Source organism: Pseudorca crassidens, chromosome 1 (genome assembly GCF_039906515.1).
Source record: "Pseudorca crassidens isolate mPseCra1 chromosome 1, mPseCra1.hap1, whole genome shotgun sequence".
NCBI classification, from domain to species: domain Eukaryota; kingdom Metazoa; phylum Chordata; class Mammalia; order Artiodactyla; family Delphinidae; genus Pseudorca; species Pseudorca crassidens.
The window spans coordinates 77186258-77214198 of NC_090296.1; the positions used below are offsets into that span (position 1 = coordinate 77186258).

Here is a 27941-nt window from a genome sequence, read left to right on the forward strand (position 1 = left end):
TCTCTGCAATTATTTTTGAAATAATTTAAACTTGGGATCTGTAGTAATTTCCTAATCCAAATTGCTATTTTACATTATTGCTTTTGAATAGTTACATCGCAGGACAAGGTAAGTGACCCTTCCAGCCTTTATTCTGAACGGCTGTGTAGTGCAGTGTGTTGGTAAAGGGTACTGTTGATCTGCTTACTGTGGGTTCATTATGTTAATAGAGATCATCATATAAATAATTAATATGAGCTTTAATATTCTACCTTGTGTGTATGTTACTTTTAGATAAAGAAAAAGTAAACTGTTTTTTGAGATTGTACTTATGGTTTAAATCTGTCTCTGCTCTTTTCTCCTCTCTCTCCCAGAGCTGAGAAAGAATGGGGTGATGGTATCCGCGGGCTGTCCCTCAGTGCAGCCCGATTTGCTTTGCTTCGGCTGGAAGAAGGACCTCCACACACTAAAAACTGGAGGTAAAAAAACCAACAGAGCTTAGTGGTGTTTGGCACAGAGTTACCACACAGAAAGGTGTGCTTCATTGATTACAGGTTAAGGAAATCATGGGGCTCAAGGAATTCATGAAATGGACATGCTTTGACTGATTCTAAATCCTTGATCCTCTGTTCCCTTTTAATCATGTGCTATATGATCTAGACTTCTACCATTTTCATTCTTCCTTCAAGACTGATCAATTTGAGGTAATACTGGGAAAATTCAGAATAACTATGCAGCCGCATCCTATCATTTTCTCTAATCTCTTCCTTCTGTCAAAGTACGTGTTTTATACAGATCTCCTGAATTAAAGGGTAGACTTGTCATTCTGTCCCCAGACCCAGAGTGTTTTCTCATCCCACCCGCTTCCCCGCCAACCTCTTTACAGGCCTCAGTTGCTTGTACTGCTGAAACTAGATGAAGACCTACATGTCAAGCATCCTCGCCTCCTCACCTTTGCTTCACAGCTTAAGGCAGGAAAGGGTCTCACTATTGTGGGCTCTGTCATCGTGGGGAACTTCCTGGAGAACTACGGTGAAGCTTTAGCTGCTGAACAGGTAAGAGTCAAGGCTTATTGACCTCGTGGAATTTAGCTTATGGTTTTGTGCTGTTGAGTCATAGACCTCGGATTTCTAAATTAATCCCTTTCCTGAGTGATCTAGGAGGTGTCCTTCATAGTGCTGACTTGAATGGTCATATTCTCCCAAATACTACAATGAACCAGAAGATAATAATTTATTCTTCCCATTTAAAAAGCATTTCTAAACTATAAGATTATCAAGGCTAAGCACTATTTCCAAATAGACTCCAGACATTGACTCAGCCCTGAGAGAAGTCATGTAACTAAATCATCCCTTGAACTATGGTGATGGTTCCTCTCAATCTTGTGACAACAAGGAGCGAAGAGCACATTTTCTTCCTCTTTGCTAATCTACATGGTGCTATGACCAAGATTCCTTTGCTACTTCTGATTAGCTTATGGGAGATTAAAGTTCTTCCTGAAGAAGAAAGTAGATTTCACTCTATTATAAATGATAGAAATCACCCTGGAGAAATTTCAGTTACATTTCAAAAATTTTACTGGATTTCATTTTGGAATGCTTTGAAACCCTAGAACTAGAAATGCTGAAGAAACATTAGTCCAGAGTGATCACAAAAATAAATAAAAAGCACAGTATGGAAATCAAGAGACCCTGATTATCCTAGCTACACCGCTGACTTAATCTGTGCCTTTGGGAAAATCATATCCATTTTCCACACCATTATTCTCTCTACCTTTCTACCAAGAGAGTGAAGTAAGACTAAATGAAATATTATCTCCAGACTGGCTTGAATAAATAAAAGAATAGTAAAACAAATACAAGTTTCGCAAGTAATCACCATTAAAATATCAAAAGGGATGTGGAAGTAGCAAAAACAAAAATAGAAAACATACCTGAGATAATTCTAAATTGAAAACTGAATCGTCATATTGAATTTCTAGTAATATGAGTCAGGGCAAGACTGGGACTAAGGAAGGAAGGAGATTATGTTCACACTCACCCTGGGCAATTAAGAAGGAATATTGAATATTCACTTTGTGATGATCCCTATTCTCAATTTGTTTGGTATGTTAGAAAGAAAAGCAGAAGAGAGGAAAAGGTAGAGGAACTATCAGTACAGGTAGACAACTACCTACATATGTAGTAAGCACTTAGCAAGTGAAAAAGGCAAAGGATAATAAAATTTCATTGGGATAAATTAAACTTTTTGAATTGTTCTGTAGATCTTATGCAGAGTTTGGAAGGGGGAGGGGAATATAATACGGAGAAAGAGTAAGAAGTTAAAAGACCCAGGATGAAGTAATTCAGTGTTGAGATTCTGTCTCTCTTTCAGACCATAAAGCATCTAATGGAGGCAGAGAAGGTGAAGGGATTCTCCCAGCTAGTGGTGGCCGCCAAGCTGAGAGAGGGCATTTCCCACCTCATCCAGTCATGTGGCCTTGGGGGCATGAAGCACAACACAGTGGTGATGGGGTGGCCAAATGGCTGGCGCCAGAGTGAAGATGCTCGAGCTTGGAAGACTTTTATTGGTACAAAACATTTCTCATACTGTCCTGAGGGCTCAAATAGAGGATATACCCTGACCCCACCCCCCAGCCTCCTAAAGTAGAGACGATGTCCTTGCTGAAGCATAGTCTCATAAGGGCACCTAAATAACTACTACTAGTAATAACCTGATTCTCTTCACCCCCTCCAGCCTTACCTAATGTTCATCAGTTGTTTATCTTGCCAAGTCTTACATTAGGAATTACCTCTGAAATTGCCATATTTCCATGTGTGATCTCCCACATTGACATTCTCACAGGAATTGGAAGAATTGTTCTTCAGCATCAAAATCTCCCCAATTCATGTATCCCCCACTTAGAAATGTAGTAATCAGAATACACCTAGTAATGTAAATCATAGTTCTCAGTCTAATTCTGTTAGCTATTCAAATTTTTCTTAATGATTTTCGTTACTTGATTTGGTATAGCCTACTGTGTAAATAGGACACCTTGCTCAAAGAACTGTCAATGGCCATTATCCTTTCTTTGCTGACATGGTAGGAAGCAAGGTAAGCCTAAGGATTCATCTCTGCTTATCCTGATTCTCTCTGTTTTCTCCCTAGGCACAGTTCGAGTGACAACTGCTGCCCATCTGGCCCTGCTGGTGGCTAAAAACATCTCCTTCTTTCCCAGCAATGTGGAGCAGTTTTCTGAGGGCAACATTGATGTGTGGTGGATCGTGCATGATGGGGGGATGCTCATGCTCTTACCGTTCCTACTGAAACAGCACAAGGTATTCTGACACCTTTTTAAAAAAGTCTTTCTCTCTTAACTTCTGTCCTGGTTCACTAGACAGAGAGTCTTCCTTTCATTCTATAGTGTTGGGGCTTAGAAAACTTGGGGATTATTCTTGGCTTTCCGTGATTCCAGATTCAACGTTATAAGAAATAGTTTTCTTTGTAGTTGATACCTATTTCCAAGGGAAATTCAGCAAATTAATAGAACTCCATATGAGCCCTTGGAAAAAAACATCAATAAGTGAATTAAAAAAAAAAAAAAAAGACTGGGGCTTCCCTGGTGGCGCAGTGGTTGAGAGTCCGCCTGCCGATGCAGGGGCACGGGTTCGTGCCCCGGTCCGGGAAGATCCCACATGCCGCGGAGCGGCTGGGCCCGTGAGCCATGGCCGCTGAGCCTGCGCGTCCAGAGCCTGTGCTCCACAACGGGAGAGGCCACAACAGTGAGAGGTCCGCGTACTACAAAAAAAAAAAAGAAAAAGACGAAAATACTGGAAACCTAAGAGGGTGTGTGTGTATCTTATACATATTTATGTTCATCCTTTGGTAAGACTGAAATTTAAAATAGTAAATATTATAGTCTGCACAGTGTCATCAGTATGCTATCTGAGTAAAGTACCCTCTTAATGTATCATGTGCCATCTTTTCTGTTTTGCCAGTTTTTTTCTTGTCATGAAATAAGAACTCCTTTAAACTATATTTTATGTGTTCCTTGGTCAAGCTTTTGCCCTAACAATAATATAGCAAGTAAGTAAAATAAATAAATAATAATATGGCAAGTAAGAATCTAGGAACATATACCCTGAAACTGTACAAGATTGTTCTGGGCAAAAGTGCCATTTATTTTAAGAAATAACTCTTTTTTGCCTTCTTGCATTTAATTTTCCACGTACATGTGGTACTCTCTCAGGTGTGGCGAAAATGCAGCATACGGATCTTCACAGTAGCCCAACTAGAAGACAACAGTATTCAGATGAAGAAGGACCTGGCCACCTTCCTGTATCACCTTCGCATTGAGGCAGAGGTGGAAGTGGTGGAGATGGTGAGAAGCTGAGTTCGAGATAAGAGAGACTACCCTGTCATTCTAGAACCTCTTCTGGTTTGGGAATTTCTTCAGCTGCAAATGTGGATTAATTCCTTAGTTCCAACAAAACTCTCATATGTTGATCTAGATAAGTACAATGCATATGTGATGTGTATTTAGTGGTAGTTTTTAATTTTTGCTTTCCTGTTTGTTCCATAGCCCTTCTATTTCTGCTGGATTCTTATCTGCTTAATACAGTTTTATTAAGTTTCAGTTCATATATTCGTGCTAAAATCACACATAGCTTTTTTTAAAAAATAACTTGTAAGTATTAAAAAAAATAAGACTGGGGTTTTTGTTTTGTGTTTCAAGGAAACACGTATGTCATGGTTAGATTGTGGAAAAGACTCAGGGCTCTGGATTTGATCTACAATCCACAATATTATTATATTTACATAGCTCAATGACTCAACAAAAACTAAAACCTAGGTTGATATTGTGATACTTTCTCTGGTGTAATTTAGTAAGTGGAAATGAAAATATATGGTTCTTTCTCTTTTGTGCTTATTGCCTGCTCGGTGTGATATCTACGGCAGCATGACAGTGACATATCAGCTTATACTTACGAGCGCACCCTGATGATGGAGCAAAGGTCCCAGATGCTCCGGCACATGCGACTATCCAAAACAGAGCGCGACAGAGAGGTGAGATTTTGCTGCACTGACCTAATCCTGGCCCTGTGAAGTCTATCACTGAAAGGGATGATAGTATTGTTCTCAGCATGACAGATTCTTTCCTGATTGCTTTATTGGTTATTCCACTATAACCACATTTCAAAATAATTAAAGATGAAGCATGAGAGAAAATTGGGTATAGAGTCATAGCTATGTTGGGCCTTCCTCAGGCACAGCTGGTAAAAGATCGGAATTCAATGCTACGATTGACCAGCATTGGCTCTGATGAGGATGAAGAGACAGAGACCTATCAGGAGAAGGTGCACATGACCTGGACGAAAGACAAGTACATGGCATCCCGGGGGCAAAAGGCCAAGTCAATGGAAGGATTCCAGGACCTACTTAACATGCGTCCGTAAGTTTTCCTACTCACAAGCTTATCACTTAACATAGTATCCTAGTTAGTGCCACAGATGTGGCACTGCCTGAATACACAGGACAGAATCTAGTCTTCATTTCACCCCAAATCCAGCCATCTTTCTATTGTTTGCCTATGCCTATCAGCTACCAGTTAACACTGTACACAAGCTAACCATCTTTCTTCCTGTCCATACTGTATTCCTGGTATAAAACAAGCAAATGTGGAATGAGAAAGCTATGATAGCAATATTATAAGGCAATCAATCATTTGTTCATTACATCAATCATAGTTAAAGCAAAAAATCTCTAAAATCTCAAGTTTTTTAAAGTTGACGATATGCCTAGTTTTCTCTTTGCCTTAACCCACCTGTTTCTTCCCCACCACGCTCCCCTTCCAGGGACCAGTCCAATGTGAGGCGGATGCATACAGCAGTGAAGCTCAATGAGGTTATAGTTAACAAGTCCCATGAAGCAAAGCTGGTTTTGTTGAATATGCCAGGGCCACCCCGAAACCCTGAGGGTGATGAAAACTGTATCCTTTCTGAGAGCAAAACTTCCAGTAGGGAAAATCTTAGCCTGTGTTTGTTCTTTTTAAAAATTATTTATTTATTTACTTATTTTTTTATTTTATTTTTATTTTATTTTTTTTTGGCTGTACGCCGGCCTCTCACTGTTGTGGCCTCTCCCGTTGCGGAGCACAGGCTCCGGACGTGCAGGCTCAGAGGCCATGGCTCACGGGCCCAGCTGCTCCGCGGCATGTGGGATCCTCCCAGACCGGAGCACGAACCCGTGTCCCCTGCATCGGCAGGCGGACTCTCAAGCACTGCACCACCAGGGAAGCCCTTAGCCTGTGTTTTAGATGGGACACTAAGTAACTGTAAAACTCATTGTCTATGACTTCCTTCCTTGAGGAGGGAAGACTGTTAAAAGTCTCAGGCAAGGATCCTTACTTAGTGATACTACTCTCCTTCAGGGGAGGTGGGTATAAGATGTTCTCTCTGAACCCTAAAGAGACTTTTTAGGTGGCATATTTGCAACATGACTTTCAACATTCAGTGTATAGAACCCTTTCTGACAGTCCTAGAGATGGAACACCCACAGCCCTTCTCCTTTCCAGGCTCTTCCCAGTTTGCAAAGCCTCTCTCTTTTGCATGGAGTTAGGGGAGAGGCAGTTGAAGTGGAAGTTCCCTCTGAGGGGGAAAGATAAGGTTCTTCTTCATACCCTAATTCCAGGATTGTTTTTATGGGACCCCTTCAGCACTGCAATGGCACAGACTGGTCCATTCCCACCAGTACCATTAAGGAAAAGAGGTTAAAAGAAAACAACGCGTAAATCAACTATATTTGAAGAAAAAAAGAAAAAGAAACTGGCAGAAAAAATCTAACTTGAGCAGGTTCACTTGGAAATTACTGGGATTCTCTCCTGGAATCTTACAGGCTGCCCTGTTGTGGCTTTTTCTTCTCTCTGCCTTATTTGCTATATAGTAGTAACACATTACTTCTGGGTTTCCCCCATTTTAAAATAACATTTAGAAAAAAAATCTAACAAATGGGAGAGAGTCTTGTATTATTTATGCAAAGAGGCTAGATCCCCAGATTACTTCAGAGTTCGATTGAATCCAGAGTTCAGACTTCTCCAGTTCTGAATATATAATAATTCAAACAAGCATGTTGATTTTGCAGCTTTGTAGTCAGATAAACTCAGATTATCATGATGCCAGGTTTTAAGTTGTGCTCTTCTGCCTATTTGTCTCCTTGACAAATTCTGAAGACATGGAGTTCCTAGAAGTGCTCACTGAAGGACTAGAGCGAGTCCTTCTTGTCCGAGGTGGTGGCAGTGAAGTGATCACCATTTATTCATAATCTACCCCGAATGACTCTGCTGGGCCTCACCTTTCCAAAAAGGCTTCCAACCTCCATGGAAGTGCCAGCTCTTTACTACCACTCCCATCAACTAGAGACCTGTGTTCTGTGTACATCACGCTGAACTCTTAATGAGCTGAGCCTCAAGTACTTGTGCAGAAAAGTACAAACAGATCTGCTCTTTGCTACCATATGACCTGCTGTCCTTAAAGAAGAAGCAGATATTCCCTCAACCTCAGAACAATGCTCAAGTCCTACAAGCCATGCCTGTACCAGATAAAGGCAAGTTAGAATTAACAAGCTAAACCAATAAAATGAATTGGCAAAAGGGATGCTAGAAATTCAACTGAAGACAAAAGTACACGTCTAACATTAAAGATGAGTCTCAGAAGTCATGATTCAATGATGACACCATGGGGGTAACAGCCAGAGAGACACAGCCTCATCATACTAAAGAATTCATGGCCAAGTACACAGGGAGCTAACATCTTTGTGGAGACATCCGTGGCAAGCCAAGATGACAATTTTCGTCAGTGTATCCACTGCTCTCCAGGACTCTAATTTTATATTAGGGTACTAATATATAAAAACGGAAACATGAAACTGCAGCCCCTACTTCCTCCAAAATAAAATTCCCCCAAAATATGTTTAAGTACACATACTGTGTTGTATATTTCAGCTGTTTCTCAAACCCATCCTGTGGTTAGGATTATAATACAGGCACTGTTACCACGGAAACTGTTTTTTAAAAGGTTGAGTAAAAATTATTTCTTTCAGGTTCTTTGCAAATGGACAAACTAAGCGAACTCCAAAAGGTAGCTATCAAGATTTACATAAATGCAGTCTGTGGTTACCTATGAGACATGGGCAAAATATATAAGCTGTTATCTAAGAAATGCAGATGATGATGCATACTAACCAATAGGTTCTCCTTTCCTTCTCCCTTTTATGCCCTCTGGGTTATAGGCACAGATCAAAAATCATAAGAACAAACACACTAGGAAGACTGGCTAAAATCCTTTGCTAAAACCTTTGGATTATCCTTCAAAGGGAGAATCCAGCAGTGGAATTCGAAGTTTATAGCCATACTCCTTCCATAGTGCCAAAGTTACTGAGCTGCTGCTACTCTTCTTACCTACTTCACTGAAGTGGCATGCAATTGGCATTGGCCTGTTTCAAGAAACTTATTTCATTAGGAAACCTGTGGACTCATTCCCAAAGCCAGCCATAATGAAGACTTGAGGGCATGCAGCTCAGCACTAAGTATGAGCATTTTTTTTTCCCTTTCAATTGTATTCATTTTGACTGCAGAAACTTGGATCTGAACTAAGAGATTATCCAAGGTAACAGTCTTCTATTTCAGTTTTGTTTTCAGAAAGCTCTAAATGTGTCAAGGAAATGCTTCTGCAAGCTTAGCTTTTTATTTGCTAACTTAATGATCACAAAACACCTGCTTTTCGAGCATAGGGAAACTGCCCTGTGTGACTGAGTGGTAATTTCATATATGTGAAATCTTCATTTATTGTACAGGATAGATAGGGTATTCCAAGAAACTATCTTGCCTGTATTCATGTCTGCTTTTGAATTTCATTTTATTAATGATAAATAGTACCACTCTTTCATTACCAGTAGGATATGGAGCAAGCTGACTTGCTCCATAGTCTGCAGACTATTCATCTGACCCTTATGGACAGAGGAGAAAAACCCTTCAATATGGCTTAAGAAACTGAGTCATTTTGGTTTATTCCCTTTGCTCTTCTCTCAGTGTCCCAGCCCAGTCAGGTAGCAAAGCAGACAAGATCTTTTAAGTCTTTTTTTTCTGCTGCTTCCTGCAGAGGGTAGAAGCATTGTTTACAACTTTCATTGCAACACTCCATTGCTAAGTTGAGTCCAGCAGTAGTGGAACAGGTACCCTAGGACCCAAGCTATTAAAGACCCATGCTCTAAAGGTCAGCTTGCCCAGGAACTCCTTTACATTTACACAAAACCTCTGGCCAAATGGACAGAAAGTAAGGTTAGTTTTAGAAGAGCTTTTTGTGGCTGGAGCTCTGTAAGAATCCTTTAAAGGGATAATGGAATTAGTGGCTACTAATATAGCCCCTACTTTAGGCCCTAAAACACAATCACTGTTACATGGGGAAGTGGTTATTAGGCCAGATTTAAACTCATCTCTTTCTAGAGCATTTCATGTCTATGTGTTGCTTATGTTGTCTGCAAACTGTCTTGTCTCTTTTAATCACTGCAAATAAAGCAATACCGAAAACTTGATGAGAGAATGCACCTTAGGGGAAGGGGCTTTGTGTTTCATGCAGGAAGAGAAAGGAAAGACCTCCTCCTGCCTTTTGAAGAGATCCAGCTTTTAAGTCTTAGCTATGACTTTACCAGGGCAGGTTATGACAATATTCATTTTCCAACTGCTGGCCCTCTGCCTTTTATAGCTATCTTAAAAGCTTAAGTTTGAGTTGCAGCATCTGTCTGACAGGTGCCAAGTTCCTTTTGGCAGGGCAAAGACCACTACTTTGTATCTTCCGTTGCCTCAGATTCCTGTGGCCCCTGAGATCCCGCGAATCCTCATTCTCTCGAAACATGTTAAAAATCCATTTTTGTGGATATTAAAGTAGCAATTACACTGTAAGCATTTTATGTGTTTTGGTCTGGTTTATTTTTCTTTTCATCATGTATAATCTGAATTCAGCATTAGTTTCTCACATTTCTCTAGTATCTCCAACAGAATTTTTATGTCCCAGCTTGTGTTAAATAGAAGTGAAATATATCAAGGAGGATAGATTTAAGGGAAACCTGTGCAACTTTTTTTTAAAGCACTGTTCTCAACCATTTAATTTATTAAAAGGAGATGCTGCTGTAGCTCTTGATTTATCAGCAACCACTCTTTTGTTTACAGAGTTATGGTTTCATTTGTTGTTTTGCTCTCTACTGGAAACATAAATAAAGTTTTCTACCTTATTTTCAGTCAAGAGTTGTGGTATAGTTTTTTTGTGTTTGTAGTGATATGTACATTGTCTTTCTAGGATCTGTCTCTTCACCATGGAGAAAAGAGACCTTTTGGTCCTTTTCAGTGAGTGATAATGTTAAAGGTTGGTATGCTGAGGAGGAGCCACTGGGCATGAAGGCGGCTGTAAATGAGCTCCAGATACATAGGCACCACGTGCTTCTTTCTCAGGTTCACAAAAGCAGTCCTCCTCCACTGAACTCCATCCTCTGAAAAAAGAAAAAATGAATAAGTTAATGGTGAATGAGAAATAACTGAAATAACTTACTGAATCAAGTACTTAATACTTTAATCATAAGCTCTACTTTATCTTTAAAATATAACAATTTCCAAACTCCTAATGGATCTTATTTCTTAAGAAATGAGCTCTAAGAGCAACTGTGATCCCCCACCATCAAATGGATCAACTATTTACTGTACATTACATCTGCCCCAAATTTAACTTTCCTTTTGCCTTACCTCAGGGGGCTCAATGAAGGCTAACCAATCTGATGCATGTGTAGGCAAGAGTCCCATTGACTGGCATTTATAAACAGCCAATGCCAAACCCATAAGGTTCCCAATGAGATACACCAAACCCTGAAGAAACTTCTGGCTTGAACTTTCTAGCATCTTGAAAGCTGTTGGGGTAACAGAAAGTGTCAAAAACCAAAAAAACTTTTTTTTTTTCAATACGAATCAGGCCATATATTAATATATATAACACAGACAGTCCAGTCCCATAGTAAGAGTACAAACAGAACCATTAAAGGTGAACAAAAACCCACAAGCACCATTTCCTCCTCCATGCCACCACCACTGCCATCACCACCCTGCACACACTCCTACTGCAACTAGCCAAGAGCTAGCTGTGCCAAAGACTTCCCGTAATGGGTTCTGCCAAAGAATTTGCCTTTGATTCTTAAAGCTTAAGGAGGATTATTATTTCAAGAATACTTACTGGCTGAAATGGCCATAAGTGCTTGAATGGGTCGCCAAGCCATCATACACACCATCATAGTAGGGAAGATGGAGATAGTATTGCCTGCCATGTACATGATGAAGAGGTTCATGGGAATCTGTTTCAGGGGACCCAAGGCAATGTCCCAGCAGCGCTAAAAACAAACACAGTTTTAACCTCTGATCACTATCCTCAGTCCTACGTTCTATCACTGGCGTTAAAGTCAAATGAACACAATTCCCGACTTCGTGCTTCTGAGTGAGCTGACTCCTCAATTCCACCACCTCTGCCCTTCTCCCACTTTGCCACAGGAAGCTTGCTCTTCTAAAGATAAGGCATCTTCACCATTTCTGTTTTTCCCCATGGGTTTCCCAAATACCATTTTTCCCCAAGACTTGTGGTAAAGAGAAGACTTCCCTATTTTTGTTCTTATACTTCTGCATCTATCACTGGCCCATCTACAACTGAAGAACTACATAAATCCACATAGTGGTAGATTAGCATACCTCAATAACTAATAGAACAAACAGACAAATCCAGATATAAAAGATCTGAATGATATTATTAACCCAATTGACAAATAGAACACTGCACCCAACAGGTGCAGAAATCACATTCTTTTCAAACACACATAGGACATTTACAAAAACTGACAACTTACTGAGCCGTGGAGAAAGTGTCAATAACTCTCAAAGAACGCCAATCATACAAAGCATATTCTTTGATTATAATGCAATTAAGCTAGGAATCAATAACAAAAGGATAACTAGAAAATCCCCTATGTGTTAGAGTGAAAAAATGTGCTCTAAATGATCCACTAATCAAAGAAGAAATTTCAGTGGAAAACAAATATTGTTAACTGATAACAAATACCATATATTAAAACTGGGACACAGAGCTTTGAGAAATTTACACCCTTAAATACATATTAGAAGACTAAATAAAAGTAAGCATCTATTTCAAGAAGTAAGAAAAAGAATAAATTAAACCCAAGGAAATGGAAAGGAAGGAAATCAAAATGAGAGCAGAAATTAATGAAATTTTCTTAAAATCAACAAAGCCAAAGGTTTTTTCGAAAAGATTAAGAAAATACTGGTGAGCCTGATGAATAAAAAGCAAAATATTCAACAGCAAGAATGAAAAAAGGGACATCTCTATAGGTCTTCCATATATTAAAGTGATCAATATTATGAATTTGGGGGAAATGGCTAAATTCCTAGAAAAAATAACAACTTACCTAAATGGCATAAGAAGTTGGAAATTTAAATAGTCTTATAACTTTAAGAAACTCTATAATTAAGCCCAAATGGTATCCCTTGGCAAATTCTTAACATTTAAGGAAAAAATAAAGCCAATCTTATACAAACTCAGAGAAGAAAAAATGAATTCATTACTGTAATATGGGGCCTCATAAATACCAAAACCTGCCAATGACATTATGAGAAAAGTTTACAGACCAGTATCACTCATGAACCTAAATGCAAAAATCCTAGGGGCTTCCCTGGTGGCACAGTGGTTAAGAATCCGCCTGCCAATGCAGAAGACACGGGTTCGAGCCCTGGTCCGGGAAGATCCCACATGCCACAGAACAACTAAGCTCATGCGCCACAACTACTGAGCCTGTGCTCTAGAGCCTGTGAGCCACAACTACTGAGCCCACGTGCCGCAACTACTGAAGCCCGCATGCCTAGAGCCTGTGCTCCACAATGAGAGAAGCCACCATGATGAGATGCCTGCGTGCCATAATGAAGAGTAGCCCCCCCCGCTGCAACTAGAGAAAGCCCGTGCACAGCAACCAAGACCCAACACAGCCAAAAAAAAAAAAATCCTAAACAAAATATTTAAAGTAAATCTATCTATATAAACAGAATAATATACCCCTGTCCATTTGGGTTTATTCACATAAAGGAATAAATGGCCATGTGTAAACAGTTCCCTTATCTGTCATTTACACAGATCACTTATATGAGAGTTTATTTATAGAATTCTTGTTTTTTTTAAATTTTCTGGCCCTGCGGAGCAGCATGTGGGATCTTAGTTCCCTGACCAGGGATCAAACCTGTGCCCCCTGCTTTGGAAGCATGGAGTCTTTACCACTGGACCACCAGGGAAGTCCCTATCTGAGAGTTTAAATATCAAATCATCCATACAACAGAATTGCTCTAAAATACATATTTTGTAATAATCTGCCTTTAAAATCACGCCATTTTAGTAATACCTATCATGTATTTATTATTCATATTATGCTTTGATGTACCAAGATGAAAAATAACAGGACACTTATCAAGAAAATCACTGACAACAGCTCTGTCATTTTCATGTTGTGAAAATCACTGCATTTCATGAATCAAAGTTCATTTAATATTGAACAATATTAAGGCTGAGAGGAAAGTGCCAGGCACTGTTCGAGGGACTTGGGAGACAAAATCTTGCTCTCATGGAGCTTACAAGAGTGAAAAGAGAGATAATAAAATAAGTAAACTATATATGAATGATATGGAGAAATATATATGAATGAAATGGAGAAATATAAAGTAAGAAAAGATAGGGAGTGCCATGAGGGTAGACTTCACTAAGAAGGTAACATGTGAGAGACTGAAAGGAGATGAGACAGCAAATCATAAAGGTATCTGGGGGAAAAGGAAAGAACAAGTACAAAAAGCCTGAAATAGAAGCTTGCCTGGCATATTTAAGGAGCAGCAAGGAGGCCGTTCTGACTATAGGAGTGAACAAAGGGGAAAATGGTAGAAGATGAAGTGGCTTAGACCACTTCATGATAGATTGATAGGATGATAGATTACAGCAATAAGAATTAAGATTTTAAATCTATTTTGAAGGTAAAAGCAACGGACTGTTCTGACAGGTTGGTTGTGTGGTATAAGGGAACTCCAGTAGAAAAAGATGACTGGAACTGGAACGCATTGCTACCAGTAGCTAATTTTCAACCTACTTCCTTATATCTTATGTTCAAACGTCTTTTATTTTTACAATCATTGAGCACTTTTGGATCTGATATGTCAACTAATGTAACACTAATCTCAAGCGGTTTAGCTATCAAATATTCGGGATAAGGGCCATCTACAGTAAGACATTCATGTGCTGCGTGGGAGAGGGTGGGTGTGTAGGTCAGGACTGGCCCAAGGACTATAGTGACATCTATACCTCTGTACCTTCTCCACTAGGATCCGGTCTGTCTCTTGCACGCTGGTATCAGGCACTTGCTTGTCCAAGTAACCAACTGGGTACAGCGAGTCTCCCTGGCCACCGCCCCGGTCACTTCGGCTCCTAGAGACCAAAACCAAGAAACTAAGGTTGCAGCCTTCCACACTTCATATTCCACATTTCCCGTTCGAATCACAGGAATAAACATCCTCAGATGCATCTACCCACATTAGACCAGCCCTCTCGTGGGTTCGTCAGACCCTTGCCTGTAGGGAGGAATGAAATAAGCATCCTTTGGTCATAGAAACCTCAATGGCAAAGAAGCCGCTAGCTCCCCAGGAGTCGTTTCTGGGCCACCCATCCTTTTCAGGGAGTTGGGCCTGAGGGTTCAGGTCCTATTCCTCTGGGGTAGTGCTGGGGTGGGAACTCTGACGTCGAACTTTGCCCAGGCACCTCACCTGCTGCCTCCTCCAGGTCCGCTCAGCTCAATCGCCCACTTGAAACGCCGGCCTCGGTTGGCCACCAGGCTCCCCTGGGCCGTCATGGCAACGGCCGCCTCCCAAAGCTGCAGAGCTCCCGACCAAACTTCAGCCAGGCCTCAAGCCCAACAGCGTCCGCGACTTCTGGGGCTCACTCTGCAAGTCCACATCCGGCGCGTAACTATAGACGTCACTTCCGTCCCGGAAATTGTCAGGCGGCTGACCGAAGGGTGTGGTCGGAGCTACAGAAGGTGGGAGGGAAAAAAAAAGAATGTAAAGGTGCCTAAAGCGTCTTCCGCGCCTTCCCTCCTTTCTGAAGAAGGCCTGCAGGGTGTTCCCTCACCTCTGAGGTGCGTTTTATGGGACAAAGGGAAGTCCATACTGACTCTCCATTAGGGGTTGAAGCCCTGAAAAGCGTCTGGAGCTCTTACCCGTTCCCGGGAGCACAAGATTCAAATAATCTATTTAAATCCTGGCTTCACCACGGATTGTGTGACCTTGAGCGAGTTATTTAGTAGCTTCTGGGTGTTGAATGTCCACCGTGTACCAGGAACTTTATGTCTATTATTTCATTCAATTCTCACAGGAATCCTGCGACGTAGATAGTTCTGTCCCTGCTCCGCAGCAAACCTAGGAGGCAGTGTGGGCATGTTAAGGCTCTTGGGCTCAAGATTCAGACGGTCTCCGTTTGAATTCTGGCTTCGTTACTTAATTGCGTGATTTTGGGCAAGTTAGATTCTTTGTGTTTCAGATCTTTCCATATGTACCTGCTTTCGAGGCTTGTCCTGAGGTTCAATAGAGTGCTCGCCACAAGTGCATGACGTGTTTTTTAATGTCATTAATCTCCAACATTATTCGTGGTGATCGGGTTTTGTATTCAACTGTATACCTATATCATAATTAAACCTATCATTGGGTTTTTAAGTTGTTTACTGTTTTTTTCCCTTTTATAACCGATGTTGCTGTCACTGTCATTCAAATCATATATTCCTTCCCTTATAAAGTACTCTCCTACTTGCTATAAAATTTTTTAAGCTATAACAAAGTTTCTTTGGTCGCAAGGGTACTCCAGGTCTTTTATTCCTTTGTCCTAGGAATCTTCATAGTGTTATTTGCTAAAAACGTATTCCAGAGAACGTGAAGATGTTGAGACTGAACTGAGGAAAGGTTCCAAGGTCAGATAAGCTTGAGATATTGTATTCTGCACATACATCCCAGAGATTCTCACTGCTACTGGTATAACATTAAAACCACAAGAAATAATTCAGTAAATAATCTCCTTTCATTTTGTTTCCCAATCTGCCTGAATAACAAGCTTCTTTTTTTTTTTTCTATCACATCTGTTAATGTCCAATGGAATCAATGTTCCATAGAACACAGAGGGCAACTTGCTATATATGTGCTAGAATTAAAGAGAAAGAAGGCACTCTTTAAAGATCTGACTGATATTTTTAAAAGTTTGTTAGAATATCATTAGAAATAATAGATCCTTTATGGAAATGGAGTTTCAGATTGGAATTAAACTTTTTTTTAAGGTTTAAAAATCTATAAAAATGTGTTTTTTTAACATCTTTATTGGGGTATAATTGCTTTACAATGGTGTGTTAGTTTCTGCTTTATAACAAAGTGAATCAGTTACACATATACATATGTTCCCATATCTCTTCCCTCTTGCATCTCCCTCCCTCCCTCCCTATCCCACCCCTCTAGGTGGTCACAAAGCACTGAGCTGATCTCCCTGTGCTATGCGGCTGCTTCCCACTAGCTATCTACCTTACATTTGGTAGTGTATATATGTCCATGCCTCTCTCTCGCTTTGTCACAGCTTACCCTTCCCCCTCCCCATATCCTCAAGACCATTCTCCAGTAGGTCTGTGTCTTTATTCCTGTCTTACCCCTAGGTTCTTCATGACATTTTTTTTTCTTAAATTCCATATATATGTGTTAGCATACGGTATTTGTCTTTCTCTTTCTGACTTACTTCACTCTGTATGACAGACTCTAGGTCCATCCACCTCATTACAAATAGCTCGATGTCGTTTCTTTTTATGGCTGAGTAATATTCCATTGTATATATGTGCCACATCTTCTTTATCCATTCATCCGATGATGGGCACTTAGGTTGTTTCCATCTCCAGGCTATTGTAAATAGAGCTGCAATGAACATTTTGGTACATGACTCTTTTTGAATTATGGTTTTCTCAGGGTATATGCCCAGTAGTGGGATTGCTGGGTCATATGGTGGTTCTATTTGTAGTTTTTTAAGGAACCTCCATACTGTTCTCCATAGTGGCTGAACCAATTCACATTCTCACCAGCAGTGCAAGAGTATTCCCTTTTCTCCACACCCTCTCCAGCATTTATTGTTTCTAGATTGTTTGATGATGGCCATTCTGACTGGTGTGAGATGATATCTCATTATAGTTTTGATTTGCATTTCTCTTGGAATTAAACTTTTGAGGATCCAAGTTTTTGCACAAAAATGTGTTTTGTAAGAAAAGTAAAGGGAAACATATAGTTTAATCCTGACTCCAAATGAACTCCTAAGAGAGGTAGGAACTCTCTTGGCCTACATTTCTTCATCTATAAAATAAGGGACTTGTACCAGATAACTTCTTAGGGTACCTTCTAGTTCTAAAATGTATTTTTTTGGAATACATATTTTGCATATTATTCTTTCATATATGGTATATTCATAGAAAGAAGACAAATCATAAACACATTAAGGAATAATGGGATTTCACATCATTTTTTAAAATTGTGCTTTCCCATACTTTTAGTATTCTCTGCATTATGTGGGTACCACTTTTGGATTTAGAGAAATATAAATGTTATTAATTATAATATGACAGGATTCTAAACCTAGAAGTGGAATGGTTCTGTCCTGGATTCAAAGGAGACTCATCTTGGGAGCCCTTAAAAAATACTGATGCCTTGGCCACACCCACAGAGATTCTAATTCATTTGCCTAGGGTGGAGCAAGGTCATCAGTATTTTTGTATGGCTCTCCAGGTGATTCTCCTTTGCAGCAAGGACTGACCTGGAGTGTTCGGTTGCTCTAAAATGACAAGGTTTGAATTTACACAAAGTAATTTAAGCAATCATTAGTTTTTAAGAGCCTCCTTTTATGCCTCCCACTGGGATAAACTTGAATTAGAAAATAATAGAAATACTGAAATTGTAAAAATAAATGTCAAACTTCCTTTACTTTGTGGCTTTGAGCAAATATGATTTTAATTAAAGAAACTGAGAAGGCAAACCATGATTCCACAGGTCATATGAGTTGCCTTGTTTGACTTTTACAATTTGTGCCACCTGCGCAGTTTTGGTATTTGTTTTTGTAACTATCTTCCCCGCCCCTGCCACCCGACCCCCCAACCTCTTTAGGAGTCTGAGAAGCTGACTCTTTCTAATACTTCATGCCATTCTCTTCAGAGCAGTTGCATTTGGATTGAAACTTGAACAAAGAAATTTCTATTTCACACGACCAGATTTGCGAGAATGGATCCCTTTAAAGGAAAAAAAGCTTTACAGCTATGTCTTAAGTTTTTGGTCTCTGCCATTTTACAGTGTCCCTATAATAAATCTATTCGGCTATCCTCAGCCATCCAACCAGTTCCCCCAGCGTGCTCTAAAAGCTCCTAATCCTTTTGGCAGCTTAAATAAAATGGACTTCTATTGCAATCTCCATTTATTTGTGTTATTTAACTCTACTATCATTATTGCCTTCTGAAAAGGAACACCTTACTATTGCACCATTCATGATGCAGTTTATTCCATGTCAGTAATGGGGTTTTAACAAGAGGAAACTTTTTCCTCTGTTTTGTCTGTTTGCATTTTCAAACCTCTTAGTAAGATCTTAGTAAGATCCTACCTTGCTAGCTCTTGGGTATCTGCACTATTTCTATGCGGATTACAAATTTTTCAATTTCTGGTTCATGGCTCTGCAGTGTCATGAACTAATATGGTGCTGGGAAAAGATGTTGGTTAGTAATACCATTCTTCATTAGTAATTACCTTTTTTTAATTTCAGGAAGACTGTTGTGCAATTCACATTTTACCTGCAGTTCACAGGTTCCCATTATAGCACTTCCCTCCAGCACTTGCTTAGGAAGCTGGGAGGATTGCCATTCCCACAGATCCCATTGAAAGCTAAGAATGACAACTATAGCATAAGTCATAATGATATATCACTGATAGCCTAACATGTTTCTTCAAACTTGGTTACTCTGGATTCATGCTGGTGATTAATTTCAGCTGTCTTGGAGGTGGGCTAAACTGTCTCTACACCAAGGATCTGAATGACTAATCCAGGTCCTTTGTGGCATTTTTTCTTATGTGCTAATTTTAAAAAGCCTCGATTGGTTCCGTTATAAAGCATTGTTTTATAGCCTGAGTTTATTGTAAGGAGGATTGTCCTCGCAGAATTCATATGTTGAAGCCCTAACCTGCAATGTATTTGGAGATGGGACCTCTGGGGGGTAATTAGGGTTAGATGAGGTCATGAAGGTAGGGCTCTCATACTGGGATTGGTGTCCTTATAAGAAGAGACACAAGAGAACTTGCTGTGTCACTCTGCCATGTGAGGACACAATGAGAAGGTGGCTGTCTACAGCCAGAAAGAGAGGTCTCGCCAGGAGCTGAATCAGCCAGCACCTTGATCTTGGACCTCCCAGTCTCCAGAACTGTGAAAAACTAAATTTCTGTTGTTAAAGCCACCCAGTCTGTGGTATTTTGTTATGGTAGCCCAAGCAGACTAATAAAAGGATGAAGTGGGATTCAGAAGACTTGAAGGAGAACAATAAGTACCTTTTGTGTTTATTGAAGTGCTTTTGAAAGGTAGTCATCCATTAAAACATAAAATAAATGTAGGATTGTTTAATTTGTAGAAGTTTATTACATAAGTGGAAACATATTAAACACTGTGCACTGACTTGTATTTTCACTTAATCCATCTTGGATGTCTTCCATGTCTGTCACTCAGATCTACCTCATTCTTTTTAAAGGCTACAGGGTATACATGGCATGGATGTACGATAACTTAGTTAACCAGTCCCTAATTGATGGGCATTTAGGTTGTTCCCATTTGTCACTGTTACAAAAAAAATGTTACTATGAACATCCCTGGGTAATTTGTCAGCACAGTTCTGTAGGAGAGTGGTACAATTAAGATTGCTTACCACAGAGGTTATACAGTTACAATATTAATAAGTTAAAATAGGCCCTCCAAAATGTGCTAATTTACACTTTTAAGAGTTTGTGGACTAAATTATTTTTAGTCTTATAGTGAGTTATATAGTGTTCCCCCAAAATTCACATCCACCTGGAACCTCAGGATGTGACCTTAACTGGAAATAGGAACTTTGCAGGTGTAGTTAGTTTAGATGAGGTCATATTGGATTAGAGTGGGTTCTAAATGCAATAACTGATATCCTTATCAGAGGAGAGGGCACACAGATAGATACATGGGGTAAAAGTCCATGTGACAATGGAGGCAGATTGGATTACTGCAGCTACAAGATGACGATTGCCAGAGCCACCAGAAGCTAGGAAGAGGCAAGGAAAGAAAGATTCTTGCCTAGAACCTGCAGAAAGATCATGGCCCTGCCAACACCTTGGTTTTGGTTTTCCAGCCTCTAGAACTGTGAGAGACTGTATTTCTGTTGTTTTAAGCCACCCAGTTTCTGGTACTTTGTTACTATGGTCCTAGGAAACTAATACAAGTTTCCTTCTGAAAGAGGAACTCATTCAAATGAATTAGGCTAACCAGGGTTAGCTTAAGTGGGAAATAATAGCAAATACTAAAATAATATTGCCAAGGCTGCCAAATCAAATCCTAAACTTTAAAACATTTGCACAGGGCTTCCCTGGTGGCGCAGTGGTTGAGAGTCTGCCTGCCGATGTAGGGGACGTGGGTTCGTGCCCCGATCCGGGAAGATCCCACGTGCCGCGGAGCAGCTGGGCCCGTGAGCCATGGCCGCTGAGCCTCCATGTCTGGACCTCAACAGGAGAGGCCACAACAGTGAGAGGCCCGCGTACCGCAAAAAAAACCCAAAAAAAACAAAAAACAAAAACATTTGCACAATTTTAATTTCCTAATTGCTGTAAATTAGTAAAGTGATGTTAAAAATTTATTTATTTTTGGCTGCATTGGGTCTTCATTGCTGCATGCGGGCTTTTCTGTAGATGCAGCTAGTGGTGGCTACTCTTCGTTGTGGTGCGCGGGCTTATTGCTGTGGCTTCTTGTTGCAGAGCATGGGCTTTAGGTGCACGGGCTTCGATAGTTGTGGCACACGGGTTCAGTAGTTGTGGCTCATGGGCTCTAGAGTGCAGGCTTAGTAGTTGTGGCGCATGGACTTAGTTGCTCCGCGCGCGGCATGTGGGATCTTCCCAGACCAGGGCTGGAACCCGTATCCCCTGCATTGGCAGGTGGATTCTTAACCACTGTGCCACCAGGGAAGCCCAGTAAAGTGATTTTTAAAAATTATTTTAATTAAAAAAGACATTTATTAGATAAAATGAAAAAATACAAATAAGTAAAAAAGAATTAACGAATCCTACCATGCAAAAAAGTGATAACAATAATAATTTTCGTGGACATTTTGATTTAGACTCTCCCAGATTCTTTGATTTATATTTTGACTTATTTAACATATGTTTTATAACACGCTCTTCCATGAAGGGCCATATTTTTATTTTTGTAAAAGGCAAAGGAAGAAGTCCGGCTGAATCTTTCAGTTTTCAAAAAAACTCTGATACTTCTGCCAGATGTTCAGTTTCTGTTGCTTTCATCCAGCTCTGGCCACAATCATGAGGCACCACCACGATGCCACTCACCAATTTCCGCAGTCCTCCCCAACCAGCCTACAACTGGAACCACACCCCATTTCCCAGGACTGGAACTAGTGCTGCTACCCTTTGTAGATCAGATTATTTCTGTAGAATATGTGTGCTCTCGCCTTTAAAGGATTCAGAGTTTAGGTAAGTTTGGGCAGCACTGCTCTATCTTTCTATTTGTATTTATTTATTTATTTACTTACCTACCTACCTCGCCACGCAGCTTGCGGGATCTTAGTTCCCCCCACCAGGGGTTGAACCCAAGCACTGGGCAGTGAAAGTGTGGAGTCCTAACCACTGGACCACCAGGGAATTCCCTTTCTTTTAGAGATTCACAATTAATGTTAGTATTTTAAAGACTGAGAAATGCTACAGTAAAGAAATATTTGTTTTATCCATCAGTTACTGAACTTCTTTGGCCAAGGAAGCCTTTTTTTCTTCTCCCTTTTTCCCTCTCTTTTCAATGTATCAACATCTTGCAGAACGGGTGTTCTGAAGAACACAGCTAATTTTGGATAGCCAGTTTAGGGTCAGACTCAATTTTGTTACTGCCAGAGTACTTTGACCGTGTGTCCGGCTCCAAGAAATGGACTTCAGTCTTAGTGATCTTCCTGTAGCTCCAGTCTCCTGAGGCTGTAGACCTCCTTTGCCCTTTCAAGCCCCCTTCCCAAGGACATTATCCTGCTTCTAATGCTTGTTGTCCCGCCCATTTCATTTCCTTCCTGCCTGCACCCTGCCCTTGAACTCCTCTCTGCTATGCCTGTTTGTTATGAGGGCCCCGGAGTATCAAACCCTCAAGCAGCTGCATGACTGGACTTGTTTTGTGAAAGGTCATAACTTTCAGATACCCTGTACTGATTACCAGGCTGTCGACACCACAGCGAGTCTGTCTCCACAGCATTGGCCCCCCTCCTGGAACTGGTCTAGTCCCAAGACTGCTTTTCCAAGGCAGTAGTCAACCAAATTGTGTTCTTCTCTATCTTAGAAAAATCACTGGACAGGTAAAGTTGGGGGTGGGGAATATTTTGCAGAGAGAGAGCCACAATCAGTGTGCTATATACTATTAAGAGTGTTTTACATAGGTTACCCTGTTTCCCAACATCCCCTAAGAGAAGAGTTATCCTCCCTCTGCAGTTAAGGTAAAGATGGTGTAGAAGGGCCCAAAGGCAGTGATCAAGGCTTCTGATAGAGATGAACCTTGCTCCAAAGTTAGTGTTCTTTCCGCTCTAACATGCTGCCCCCTACCATCTTCCAGGTGACAGTGTATGTAATTGCAGGAAATCTACTTGGGGAAGGAGAGAAACGGTCTCTTTGGCTTCACATTTGAAAATCTATAACAAATACCATCACCTGCTTTCCAGCTGTCGAAGTGCCACAGAGCTGCATCCAAAACAAACTGTTTTTAACAGGAGGATCCCCTACCATTCAACAGTCCCCCCCCAGCCCCCCACCCTCCACCTGCCAAACGAAATCTAGGAAGCTGCTGCTGCTTCCACCACCAAGGCATCTGTACCGTGGTGGTATTTGAAACGACCATGAATCTTGCAAACGGGGAGTGAGCTTTGCTCCTTTCCACTGCTACCGCCTTATCTGAAACTTTCCCTACTGCCATCCTTTCCTTCCACAGTCTGCACAGGAAGGTGGGGAAGGGAGGAGCAGAATAAAAGCGATTGACTTCTCACTTTGACTGCCAAAGTCAGCTGGAATTTTCCAAAGGCTCTGAGGCTGAACAGTAGATGTAGTTAGCTATGGAATGGATGAGCTATTGTGTTTTACGTCTCTTCATGCTCGGTCCTCTACCAGGCCTGGCATCAGTCTGAGGGGATGAGAATGGCATCACCACAGTAAATGCTCTGGCTTCCTGAACCTCCGGCCCAAAGGACAACATTTTCATGCCTAAGGCTCATGGGCTCCCTCCCTCCCACTAGTCATCTTGCATCCTGATGATAGATTAATCCTCCTAAAGTACTGATTTAATTCTCATTTCCCCTCTCAATGCCTATGCCTTGTTGTTTTGTGTCTTAAAGTTTCAACTGCCATTTATATTATTATATGCATTTATAGTGATTGGCATTTCAATTAATATTATATGGATTGATCTATGTAATATGATATTTATCATAAAAATGCAGTTTACAAAGTTGTAAGGATATGATCTCATTTCTTAAATGTAGGTACATTTGCATAGTAAAATGTCTGAAAAAACATATGTTCAAATGGAGACAGTGCTTGTCTGTGAGTAATAGACTTTTAATGGTTTCTAGTAGTTTTTTTCCTTCCCAAACACCTTTGCTTGATTATTCCAGATCTTCACAACCTGTCAGGTGACAGTCTTTCCTCCTGCTACTGCCCAGAGCTCTCCCCACCCCACTCAAACCGCGATAGACGGCGGTCCTGGAATTTATTTTGTACTTCCCCTGTCTGTCTGGAACACCCTGCCTGTCAAAATCCTGTCCAGCTTGTCAGGCCCGACTGCAGCCTTCCTGCATGATCCCTTCCCTGACTCTCCACTCAGAAGCATACATACAACTTTGCGTGAGAGTTCTTTTCTCACATGGGTGTTTATAGTCAGGGTTATTCTACACACCATCTCTGATGTCCATACCCCTGTGAGAGGGGGAATGTAGGGCAGAAAGGCTAATTCAGCTGCCTGTTCACTCAGATGGAAGGAATATCTAAGGCAGTCAGAGGAAGCAATGAGGGAATGGCTAGAGGGGTGCACTCCCTTGGAGACTGTCCACTGTGAGGGCTGGCAGGGAACCACCTTTCTGTGAAGGGCTGGTGGTGCAGGGACAATAAAAATATGTATGGAATGCACTCTTTTTTAATCCCTTAACAACAACAAAAAAATTTTGATTGCGCTCCAAGGGGAAAAAAAATTCAACTTTATTGACTGAAAAATATCAATGAAGACAACAGACCTGCATTTCATCACTAAAATGGTATATATTTCAAAAATAGCAATATGAAGGCAAATTTCTTTATTTTCACCTTAAGTTATGTTGACATTTGGCAGTCTTATGAGAACGATGGGCCAGAGATCTGTAAACCCCAGAACTAGAGTCTGAAGATGAACCTGCCTGAGACTCTTGCCCTAAGAAGCTCTAGAAATGAGAACATCAAGGTTCTCCTCTGGCCTTCAGACAACCTGGGACCTTGTTTGAGCTGAGATCCTTCTGTGTTAACACAGCAGATTCCCTGAGTCCTAGGACTCTGTTACTTGTCTTACCTCATCACCCAGGCTTCCTTGAGGGTAAGAACTGTTCCTTACACTCTTCACCCTCTTCTGGTGAGCACAGTGCCTTTTGTATAGTGGGTCATCGAGAAATTCCTGTTTGTGACAATGGTGATGAAGAAATAGTTGGAGAGAAAGTGACTTCACCCATGTATGTTGAATTTTATTTTCTTTAAAACAGCACACCCACTTAGTGGAAGTTATACTCCAGGAGTGTCTACGCTGCACACCACTGGAACCCAGGGCTTCTGCTCCCTTCACTCACTTACCCTGCTGGAGTCTCTCAACAGTCCCCTCTGTTGACAGGTATGGCCCCGCACAGCGGCATGTGCCTGCTTGTGCTTGGTACAATCTGAGAAGCTCGCAAAGGCATTGCTCATGCAAAACATATCCTAAAAATATTTCTCCCCGGCTTCCCTGGTGGCACGGTGGTTGAGAGTCCGCCTGCCGATGCAGGGGACACGGGTTCGTGCCCCGGTCCGGGAAGATCCCACATGCCGCGGAGCGGCTAGGCCCGTGAGCCATGGCCGCTGAGCCTGCGCGTCCGGAGCCTGTGCTCCGCAACGGGAGAGGCCACAACAGTGAGAAGCCCGCGTACCGCAAAAAAAAAAAAATTTCTCCCATCAATCTAAAGTAGTGCCTGAAATTTTCACCATTACTTAATTTTTTTGTATTAAGTAAGGACCTTGTTACTAGAGGGGAAAAATACATTGTTATTACTACCTAATGATATTTTAGCTCTGATTAGTTTATCTGCCAGGCCTCCCATTGCTCTGAACTCCCACAGCCTCTAGGATATACCTTTTATCATTGCATTCACCACAATGTATTGGAATGATCTCTTTCCCTGTTTGTCCAAGCCACTGTGAGCTTCCGCAGGCTATCTCCTGGTACAATGTCAGCCTGGCACATGATGGGCCCGCAAAAATATCGTTAAACCCAACTTAGGTAGCCCTGGGGAGTTCTGAACAGAGTGCCTAAAGCAGTGAGTCCAGGGATGTGGAGTCTTGCAGTGAGCAACAGTTACACCAAATGCACTACTTGATAGGCTTCTGCAAGGGATGAGAGGCCCACCAGAGACAAACTTGCCCCTGTCACAATTTGGTTAATGTTGACCAGTAGCTTACCTGTGAAGATGGGTAGACTCTGTCTCCACTAAGATGAAGAGAATTATCCTCAGTAATTAAAAGCATGTCAGGGACAGATCCAACCCTAACCTCATCCTCTAGTGTTCACCATCCCAAAGAAACTGAGCCTGCTTCCTGGGGACAGGGTCCACATCATGCATATTTCTTGTGGTTTTTTTGGGGTTTTTTTTGCAGTATGCGGGCCTCTCACTGTTGTGGCCTCTCCTGTTGCGGAGCACAGGCTCCGGACGCGCAGGCTCAGCGGCCATGGCTCACGTGCCCAGCCGCTCCGCGGCATGTGGGATCTTCCCGGACTGGGGCTTGAACCCGTGTCCCCTGCATTGGCAGGCGGACTCCCAACCACTGCGCCACCAGGGAAGCCCTCTTGTGTTCTTAACAGTCCAGAACAGAGTCTGGCAAATATCAGGAACTAACAAATAAGAGCTAACAATTATATAGTGCTTACCATGTGCCAGATACATTCCTTTAAGAATTTTATATGTGTTAACTCATGTAATCCTCATAACGATGAGGCAGATACCATTAACATCCCCATTTTACACGTGGGGAAACCAAAGCTCATGGGAGTTTATATGACTTCCCTGAGGTCGCAGAGCTCCAGTCTACCCTTTTAAATATTTTGCCTTAGTGCTCTTAAATAGGAGTGAATGAATAAGTCTCTCCCTGCACCATATTTTTTAAAAATAAATTTATTTATTTATTTGGCTGTGTTGGGGCTTCGTTGCAGCGCAGGGCTCTTCTCTCTAGTTGCAGTGCCCGGGCTTCTCATTGCGGTGGCTTCTCTTGTTGCGGAGCACGGGCTCTAGGTGAGTGGGCTTCAGTAGTTGTGGCACACAGGCTCAGTAGTTGTGGCTCGCGGGCTCTAGAGCGCAGGCTCAGTAGTTATGGTGCATGGGCTTAGTTGCTCCGCGGCATGTGGGATCTTCCTAGACCAGGGGTCAAACCCGTGTCCCCTGCCTTGGCAGGCAGATTCCTAACCACTGCGCCACCAGGGAAGTCCCATCCCTGCACCATATTTTTATAGCAGATTATAGCAGATATAGCACCTCCTGGTGCAACACTTAAAGCACGGTTTCACCCACTAGACTGTGACTAGCGCAGGGTTATTCTTTGACTCTTATCCACCCTCAGTTCCCCGAGCGGTATTACTTGCCCCATCGTAGCAGGACTTCCATACGTACCTGTGTCCGCCAGGGGGCACTGTGTCCGCACCACCTCCTCCTCCTGCTCCCTGCGCCCCTGCGCAACCTGAGAGGGGCGGAGGCAGCGTTGGGCGGAGCCTCCGAGACGCCCTAGTAGGAGCTATCCCGGCGGGCCGCGCGTGCGGCCGCGTTTGAATGGCTCAGAGTGGGCTCGGCCGGGGACCTGAGGGATAGTCTGGGCTGCCGGGGCGCAGTCGGTCAGCGCCTGGGCTAGGCGGAGGCGCCGCGGTACCATGAGGCGCCGGTAAGTGACAACCGGGCCTGCGCCATCCTCGCGCCGGCGGTTGCCCTGCGGGGGCCAGGCTTCTCCTCGGGCCTGACCGCGCCCTGGGCCCACCTGCAGGCCCCGCGGCGGCCTCTGCTCGGCCCGGCCCGCGCAGGGCTGCAGGGGTCAGGGGTCGGGAGTCGGGGCGGCGGGGCCGCGGTCTCCCGTGGAGCTCCCTACCCGGCCGCGGCGAGGAGGGTCGGGGCGGCGGGCGCAGGAGCCCGCCCGGGTGGGCGCGAGGGGTCCGGGCCGGGAGAGGCGTGGACGGAACCTGCTGTCACTTATTTATTTGCGGATGGAGCCGACTTGTGCATCCCAGTGAGCGGGGAAGGACGCCGGCGTCTGAGGCGCTCTGTTTGAGGACAGGTTTTCCCGAGAGCCGCCT

At 42.2% G+C, this 27941-nt stretch overlaps 3 protein-coding genes across 11 annotated transcripts in view; 2 read left to right on the forward strand and 1 right to left on the reverse strand.

Moving 5' to 3' along the window:
• Positions 1 to 10253, forward strand: part of SLC12A6 (solute carrier family 12 member 6) — a 92747-nt gene extending 82494 nt beyond the window's left edge. For all 3 annotated transcript variants that reach the window (XM_067742031.1, XM_067742039.1, XM_067742049.1), the window contains 9 exons: positions 354 to 458; positions 866 to 1034; positions 2353 to 2548; positions 3127 to 3296; positions 4208 to 4339; positions 4918 to 5025; positions 5226 to 5410; positions 5814 to 5947; positions 7187 to 10253. In XM_067742031.1, coding sequence (XP_067598132.1) covers positions 354 to 458; positions 866 to 1034; positions 2353 to 2548; positions 3127 to 3296; positions 4208 to 4339; positions 4918 to 5025; positions 5226 to 5410; positions 5814 to 5947; positions 7187 to 7278 — 1291 coding nt within the window. In that variant the 3' untranslated portion in view covers positions 7279 to 10253. The remainder of the gene's footprint in view (positions 1 to 353; positions 459 to 865; positions 1035 to 2352; positions 2549 to 3126; positions 3297 to 4207; positions 4340 to 4917; positions 5026 to 5225; positions 5411 to 5813; positions 5948 to 7186) is intronic.
• On the reverse strand, positions 9917 to 15054 carry EMC4 (ER membrane protein complex subunit 4). 2 transcript variants are annotated; one of them, XM_067742135.1, is made up of 5 exons: positions 14849 to 15050; positions 14399 to 14513; positions 11229 to 11382; positions 10748 to 10908; positions 9917 to 10497 (listed from the first exon to the last, which is right to left on the reverse strand). In XM_067742135.1, exons 1-5 carry the CDS (start codon positions 14932 to 14934, stop codon positions 10462 to 10464), a joined length of 552 nt encoding a protein of 183 aa, XP_067598236.1. In that variant the 5' UTR covers positions 14935 to 15050; the 3' UTR covers positions 9917 to 10461. The 2 variants fall into 2 exon arrangements, with proteins under 2 accessions (XP_067598236.1, XP_067598243.1); XM_067742142.1 differs by lacking the exon at positions 10748 to 10908 and having other exon boundaries at positions 14849 to 15054.
• A 5-nt stretch (positions 15055 to 15059) lies between these two features.
• The window catches only part of KATNBL1 (katanin regulatory subunit B1 like 1), a 63925-nt gene continuing 51043 nt past the window's right edge, over positions 15060 to 27941 (forward strand). For 2 of the 6 annotated variants that reach the window (XM_067742062.1, XM_067742101.1), the window contains exon 1: positions 27369 to 27535. The gene's annotated coding sequence lies outside the window, so the exon portion shown is untranslated. Of the gene's footprint in view, positions 15220 to 15963; positions 16045 to 25122; positions 25248 to 27368; positions 27536 to 27941 lie in introns of those variants that run through there. The other 4 variants (XM_067742092.1, XM_067742071.1, XM_067742082.1 and 1 more) reach the window with 4 other exon arrangements.

Bases quoted from the DNA above. Each gene is read 5' to 3' on its own strand.
- EMC4 (XM_067742135.1), bottom strand. From the start codon at position 14,934: ATGACGGCCCAGGGGAGCCTGGTGGCCAACCGAGGCCGGCGTTTCAAG. The intron at 11,383-14,398 runs GTACAGAGGTAT...GTTTGTTTTTAG, and splicing joins ACCGGATCCTAGTGGAGAAG to CGCTGCTGGGACATTGCCTT. The intron at 10,498-10,747 runs GTAAGGCAAAAG...TTCTTTTTTCAG, and splicing joins CCTTCATTGAGCCCCCTGAG to AGGATGGAGTTCAGTGGAGG.